General features: G+C 62.1%; 1 protein-coding gene across 1 annotated transcript in view; it reads left to right on the top strand.

Annotated features, from left to right (window-relative positions):
* Positions 1-523: 523 nt before the first annotated feature.
* The window catches only part of LCN8 (lipocalin 8), an 8,602-nt gene continuing 1,668 nt past the window's right edge, over positions 524-7,457 (top strand). The window contains exons 1-8 of the mRNA XM_023725809.1: positions 524-622; positions 2,097-2,227; positions 2,972-3,042; positions 3,416-3,520; positions 3,616-3,705; positions 3,782-3,813; positions 4,276-4,402; positions 5,536-5,583. Coding sequence (XP_023581577.1) covers positions 524-622; positions 2,097-2,227; positions 2,972-3,042; positions 3,416-3,520; positions 3,616-3,705; positions 3,782-3,813; positions 4,276-4,402; positions 5,536-5,583 — 703 coding nt within the window. The remainder of the gene's footprint in view (positions 623-2,096; positions 2,228-2,971; positions 3,043-3,415; positions 3,521-3,615; positions 3,706-3,781; positions 3,814-4,275; positions 4,403-5,535; positions 5,584-7,457) is intronic.

Here is a 7,457-nt window from a genome sequence, read left to right as displayed (position 1 = left end):
ATCAGACAGAGGATGAGGAGGATGGGAGGAAGGAGGAAGAGGCTAGACAGCTGTTGTTGCCACTCCCCGGAAGCCGTGGGTCCCCACCTGGGCAGGTGGTCCCCGCAAGAAGCACAGTCCCTCGGAGTAAGCCCCGACTCCTGCCTGGTCTTCCTTGTCCTCCTGCTCCCAGGCCCCCAGGTCCTGCAGGCAGGCCCCACTGCAGTGTCCACAGCCACCCAGTGTGACCCTGGCCCCCTGGGTGGGTGCGGGTGTCACCCAGGCTAATGGCAGTTGGTGCCCCCTAGGTGGGTGTCCCTGCAGGAATGGTTGCCCCCCCCGGGGTGGGTGTCCCTGCAGAAGTGGTTGTCCCCGCCCCCAAGGGTGGGTGTCCCTGCAGAAGCAGTTGGTCCCAAGTTTGCCCAGTGACATCATCACGTTGATTGCACAACACTCTCTCTCCAAAATATAACCCAGGGCTGCGGGCAGGAGGCTCTGAGAACCCGGACCCCGTCTCATGCTGCTGTGAGGAGGCCTGGGGGGCATGGGGGCTGGGCTGCCGAGTGCTGTCCTGGGTGTTGTCATCCTGGGGCTCCAGGTGCAAGTGAGGATGGCCGTGCAGCCAGACCTGGACAGCCAGAAGGTAGCAGCTCTCTCTCAACTGGGAGGACAATGCTAGGGCTGCAGTGTCCAGCCCCTCCCCTGTCCCTCCAGCCCCTGGCCAGGTTGGCCGATGAGGGCAGGCAGCTAAGGGGCCTAGAGGGATGCTGAGCTCACACCTGCCCAGGGCCTCCCTGCAGGGGCAGGGGCTCGGCCCTCACCAAGGGTCCCTGGAGGCAGGCTGGCTGGTCTTCCAGGTGCCCCTGCCCCTGGGTTGGGTGGGCTTCTCTTACACCTCCCCCCCACCCCAGCGCACTTCGAGGACCAGCAGAGGCCTCCATGGCATGGAGGGCACCTGGGGAGGAGGGCACCTGAGTGGAGGGCACCTGGGTGGAGGGCGCCTGGGGAGGAGGGCACCTGAGTGGAGGGCATCTGGGGAGGAGGGCACCTGGGTGGAGGGCGCCTGGGGAGGAGGGCACCTGAGTGGAGGGCATCTGGGGAGGAGGGCACCTGGGTGGAGGGCACCTGGGGAGGAGAGCACCTGGGGAGGAGGGCACCTGAGTGGAGGGCATCTGGGGAGGAGGGCACCTGGGGAGGAGGGCACCTGGGTGGAGGGCACCTGGGGAGGAGAGCACCTGGGGAGGAGGGCACCTGAGTGGAGGGCATCTGGGGAGGAGGGCACCTGGGGAGGAGGGCACCTGGGTGGAGGGCACCTGGGGAGGAGAGCACCTGGGGAGGAGGGCACCTGAGTGGAGGGCATCTGGGGAGGAGGGCACCTGGGGAAGAGGGCGCCTGGGGAGGAGGGCACCTGGGTGGAGGGCACCTGGAGAGGAGGGCACCTGGGGAGGAGGGCACCTGGGTGGAGGGCACCTGGAGGCTCCCATCAGGTTGACTCTGTGCACAAGCACCTTCCATACAGCCTGTGCCTGCTGCAGGGCCGGGCACGTGAGCCGGGCCAGAGAGGACATAGGTGTGGGACACAACCCTTCTCTTGCACAACCGACCTGTTCTTAAAAGTTTCAAACAGAAGTTCTGGGCTGGGTGCGATGGGCCTGTGAAGGCGGGAGGGGTGTACCCGGGGGCTGGCAGAGTGGAGTCACTCCTGAAGGGGACAGGCTGGTGGCCACGCCCCCTCCTTGCTCATCTCACCCTCTCCAGTCTCTGCGGGGCCCAACCTCCACCCTTCCCTTCCATGTCTTGACCCCAAGGAGACCCTGATTGTCCCCACCACCCTTTCCTCCCACCCCTGCCGGGCGAGGGCAGGGCCGGCTTTTCTGGAAGACTGGCGCTCCGGGGGCCCGGTGGGGGAGTAGGGGGGGCACAGTCTGTGCTGGGGGGCTCCTTGTGCGGCCAAGAGCTACCAGACCTTTTTGCTGCTTTGCTACCAAGCCTCGTGGCATCTGCCATCTTGCAAAGGCCACGAGGTCCCTGTAGGTGAGGGTCTGCGAACCACCCCCTGGAGCCAGGCCGGGGGCGGGAGGGGGGTTTCTCCGAGGCTGATCCCATCCGCCTTCTAGATTGCAGGCTTCTGGCGGGAAGTAGGCGTGGCCTCTGACCACAACCTGGCCCTCCACACCCCAAAGCGGCTGGAGGGCTTGTTCCTGACCTTGAATGGGGCCAACCTGACTGTGAAGGTCGTGTACAACAAGTGAGGGGCTGGGGGTCCCCGAGGCCTGGGCTCCACCTGACACCACCGGGGTGCCTGCCAAGAGGAACCGAGTTTGGGACCAGATGTCCGAGTGCGGGCAGGTGTCTGGGTGCAGGCGGGTGTCCAGGTGTGCCTGGGCGTCCAGGTGCAGGCGGGTGTCTAGGTGTGGGTGGGTGTACAGGTGTGGGCGGGTGTCCAGCTGTGCCTGGGTGTCCAGGTGTGGGTGGGTGTCCTATCGTGAGCCGGTGTCTGGGTGCAGCCAGCTGCCGCCCTCTCGTGATGTTACCTCCCAACACCCCCTCCTCATGGTGGATGGGGCACCAGGGCCCGCCCTGTTGTCAGGGAGATGGGAGGAAAATGTTGGTGCTCAGGTTTTGTGAACGAGAGTGAAGGACCAGCCCCCCCACACACACCCACCACCCACAACCTCGACACCCCGAGAAAGCTAGACATCCAAACTTCTAGTTCTGCCAGAAGAAAATAAGAAATGACATATTCTTCCAACAAAAGAAATCCATGCAGCCCCATCATTCTGTAAGAGCAAGACAGCTAAGGGCCGGCCACTTCCTGCAGGCGACAGGCCCCCTGGTGGACACGTGGGGAATGGCCTGCCCTGCACCTCACTGCTCTGCTTCAGGTTTTCCTGGGGCGGGGACAGCGTCCTTCCCCAAAGATGCAGCCCCGAGAGATGCAAGGATGAAGTGTTGGCTGCCTCCTTGCTAATGTGCGTTTGCTGCCTTTCAGCTCAGGAAGCTGTGAGACCGAAAAAATTGTGGGCTCAGAAATGGACGTTTCAGGGAAATTTGTTTTTCCTGGTAAGGGCTGTGGTCTGTCCTACCCCGGCTCTGCGCGGCAACTGTGCTTGGTCTCACTCTTTCTTGCTCTGTTCCCTGTGCTGGTGGCCCAGACTCTCCCCCACCCCCCACAGGTCACCCTCCAAAGGCGGCTTGAGCCCCACTCTCCAGAGAATCACGGGCGGGGAGGGGTCCAGGCTCTGCCCCAGCCTACGGCATGGGGGAACCCCCGAGCGTTGCAACTGCAGTGCAGTGTACTTGGTACCTGCAGACCAGGCCCTGAGGTCCCCACCGTCCCCTGGGCATCAGGAGAGGGCCCGGGCTCAGGCGGGTGAGGGTGGGGGAGCCCCGCAGCCCAGCCCTGCAGACGTCTCCTCCCACCTGCTGGCCCCAGGCCGCAGGGAGCTCCAGGTGCTGGACACAGACTACGAGCACTACGCCATCCTGAGGGTGTCCCTGCACTGGCGGGGCCGCGACTTCGAGGTGCTCAAGTACTTCAGTAAGCCAGCAGGGGGTGGGGTGCCGCAGCCGGGCTGCCTGCCTCCCTGGGCACCCCCGCCTGCCGCCCGCAGGCCCAGCTGCCTCTGCTCACAGGCCGAAGCCTCCAGGACGAGAATGAGCCCGGCTTCTGGAAGTTCCGAGAGCTGACAGCTGACACCGGGCTGTACCTGCTGGCCCGGCAAGGTGAGGTCCCGGCCTCGGGCGTGGGGGTGAGGCTGTCCTGGCTGCCCCTCACGCTGCACCCCCCTACCGTCTGCAGGAAAGTGTGCTCAGTTCCTGAAGGAGGTGAGTGTGGGGCCTGGGTCTGCACCAATGCCCCCGACCCCGCCGCTGGCTTCCCCCGACTGATCCCGGCCTGGGGTGGGAGGGGCCCTTTGCCCCTTCCTCTAAATGGGACAAACAACAAAACGGATAGGGGGAAGCCAGGGGTGCGTCTGCTTTGTGGTTGGGCGAGGAGCCCGAGGGTCCGGGCGGGGGACACGGAGGGGGAGAGGGGAGGAGGGGTGGCTCTTGTTGCCGCCTGCCTGCCGTCCAGGTGGGGCGCAGTGGAGCACAGGCCCCCGTGGGGAGTGTCATGGGGCCCCTGTGGCCGTGTGACCCATCACCTGCAAAACCGCATGTTACTCTGCACAGCCCCGAGAAGGGGACCGTGGCCCCATTTTGCAGATAATGAAACTGAGGTTCAGGGTTTGCCTGAAGGCACGGAGCTAGGACACCCACTCCCAAGCCCGGGCCCTAACCCCTGACCCGCAGGGTCGCACGCAGGACCTGAGCCCCCTTCCTGACGCAGGAGCTGATCTAGGGGAGTGCTGCCCCGAGACCCCTGCCCATCCGGCCTCTCCCCAGGCCTCCCCTGCCGAAGGGGCCGCCCGTGCCTGCGGTGGGCCTGCTCAGCTCTGAATAAACCCCCACTGCCAAGCCCACTGCCGTGTTCATCTTCTGGAGGGTGGGTGAGGGGCTCACAGAGGGGGCAGTGGATCTGAGCAGGGGGCGCAGCTGGGGGCCTGAGGGTAATTTGGAAATCACTTCGGGAATGTAGGACACTAGCTGTGTGAGTGTCCTGCAGCCGCTGCAACAAAGTACAGCAAACGGGGGCTTCAAACAGCAGGAATGCCTCCTCGGCTCTGGAGCCACAAGTCCGTCCGGCGTCCGGGGTGGCGGGGCCGGGCTCCCTCCGGAGCCTCTAGGGAGGGTCCTTTCTTGTCTCCTCCAGCTTCTGGTGGCTCCGGCTGTTCCGTGGCTTGTGGCCACATTTCTCCAATCTGCTCCGTCTTCACATGGTGCTGTCTCTTCTGTCTCCTCTAAGGACACTTGTCATTGGATTTAGTGAGGGACTTCAGTAAGTCCCTGGGTGGTGCAAACGTTGAGTGCCTGACTACCCACCCAGAGGAGCCTTGGAAGACAGGCCTGGCGACCGGCTTCCAAAAGGTCACAGCCTTGAACACTCTGTGGAGCACTTCTGCTCTGCACACAGTGGGTCACCACGAGTCGGAATCAACTCGAAGGCAGCTGACAATTAATCCTGGATTACCTCACCTGAGATCGTTACCTTAATTATGTCCTCAGGGACCCTTTTTCCAAACAAGGCGCATTCACAGGTTCTGGGGGTCAGGACACGGACGTGTCGTTTTGGGAACACCATCCGCTCTCTCCTCTGCCATGCTCTGCCCCTGGCCACCTCAGGCCCCCCCCATTTCAGGTCAGCCTGGTGAGGGTGACCTGGCCTGAGAAGGAAGCTGCCTGCCCCTGAGGTGGGCGTGGACCCCGAAGCCCTGCCTGTAGCCTGCCTGGGCCGGCCTGGGGGCTCAAGACTGCCGTGGAGACTGAGAGTGGGTGACCCGGACCCCACCCCAGGGACCAGGTGTGGTGGGCGGGGAGAGGGCAAACACGGAACACAGGCACTGGGGGTGGGGGCACAGGCCAGTGCGGGGTGGGACCAGGCTGACTACCGCAGTCAGCCCAGGCACACCCGAAGGGGACGGGGGCCCTGACCGCTGGCACACCTCCCCCCAGTCGCCGGCCCCCTTCAGCGAGGCCCCCGCGTTCCTGGAGGTCTGCCAGGTGGGCCTGGTCCTGCTGTCCATGCCCTTAGGAATGGGGTCAATGAATCCTCACCAGACTCGGCCCCGTGGCAGATCCGTACACCTCCCCCCGAGCCAAGAAGCTCCCTCACTCTTCATCCGTTCGTCCGTCTGTCCATCCGTCCACCCATCCACCTACCCACATAGCCGTACATCAATCCATCCATCTCTAATCTATCCCCCTTACCTGTCTACATACCTACCTGCCTACCTACCTACCTATCTACCTACCTGCCTACCTACCTACCTATCTACCTACCTGCCTACCTACCTACCTATCTACCTACCTACCTACTTACCTATCTACCTACCTATCTACCTAACTATCTACCTACCTATCTACCAACCTACCTACCTACCTATCTACCTATCTACCTACCTACCTATCTAACTACCTACATACCCACCTACCTACATACCCACCTACCTACCTACCCACCTATCTACCTACCTAACCACCTACCTACCTACCTACCTACCTATCTACCTACACACCTACCTACCTATCTACCTCCCTACCTCCCTACCTAGCCACCTACCTACCTGCCCACCCACCTAGCCACCTACTTACCCACCTACCAACCTACCCACCTACATACCTATCTACCTACCTACCTAGCTACCTACCTACCTATCTACCCACATACCTACCTACCCACCTAACTACCTACCTACCCAGCTACCTTCCCACTCACCTACCCACCTACCTAGCTACCTACCTACCTACCTACCCACCTACCCACCCACCCACCAACCCACCTACCTACCCACTTACCTACCCACCAAGTTACCTACCTACTTACCCACCCAGCTACCTACCCACCTACCTACCTACCTACCTAGCCACCTACCTACCTACCTACCCACCTACCTACCCACCCACCTACCCACCTACCTACCCACGTACCTACCCACTCACCTACCCACCCACCTACCTACCCACCTACCTACCCACCCACCTACCTACCCACGTATGTACCTACCTACTTACACACCTACTTACCTACCTATCTACCTACCGCCCTCCCTCCCTAGCCACATACCTACCCACCCACCCTCCTACCCACCTACCTACCCACCCACCTACCTACCCACCTACCTACCTACCTACCCACCCACTTACCTACCCGCCTACCTACCCACCTACCTATGCACCTACCTATCTACCCACCTACCTACCTACCTACCTACAAACCTACCTACCCACCCACCAACCCACATACCTACCTACCTACCTACCCACTTACCTACCCACTTACTTACCTACCTACGTACCCACCTACCTACCTACCCACCTACCTACCTTTCCATCTACCTACCTACCCACCTACCTACCTACTTACCTACCCACCTACCCACTTCCTACCTACCTACCTACCTACCCACCTGGCTTCCCATCCACCTCCCCACCCACCTACCCACCTACTTTCCCACCTACTTACCTACCTACCCACCTACCCACCTACCTACCCACCTACCTACCTACCTTCCCACCCACCTACCCACCTCCCCACCCACCTACCCACCTACCTACCCACCTACCTACCTACCCACCTCCCTACCTACCTACCCACCTACCTTCCCACCCACCTACCCACCTACCTACCCACTACCCACCCACCTACCCACCTACCCACCTACCTACCTATCTACCTACGTACCTACCTGCCTACCCGCCCACCTACCCGCCTGCCTACCTACCTACCTACACACCTACCCACCTACCTACCCACCTACCTACCTACCTACCTTCCCACCCACCTACCCACCTACCCACCCACCTACCCACCTACCCACCTACCCACATACCTACCCACCTACCTACCTACCCACCTCCCTACCTACCTACCTACC

This window comes from Trichechus manatus, unplaced genomic scaffold, assembly GCF_000243295.1.
Source record: "Trichechus manatus latirostris isolate Lorelei unplaced genomic scaffold, TriManLat1.0 scaffold00420, whole genome shotgun sequence".
Taxonomy (NCBI): Eukaryota; Metazoa; Chordata; class Mammalia; order Sirenia; family Trichechidae; genus Trichechus; species Trichechus manatus.
The sequence above is the reverse complement of the archived record's forward strand: the minus strand, read 5'-3'. Positions and strand labels throughout refer to the sequence as shown.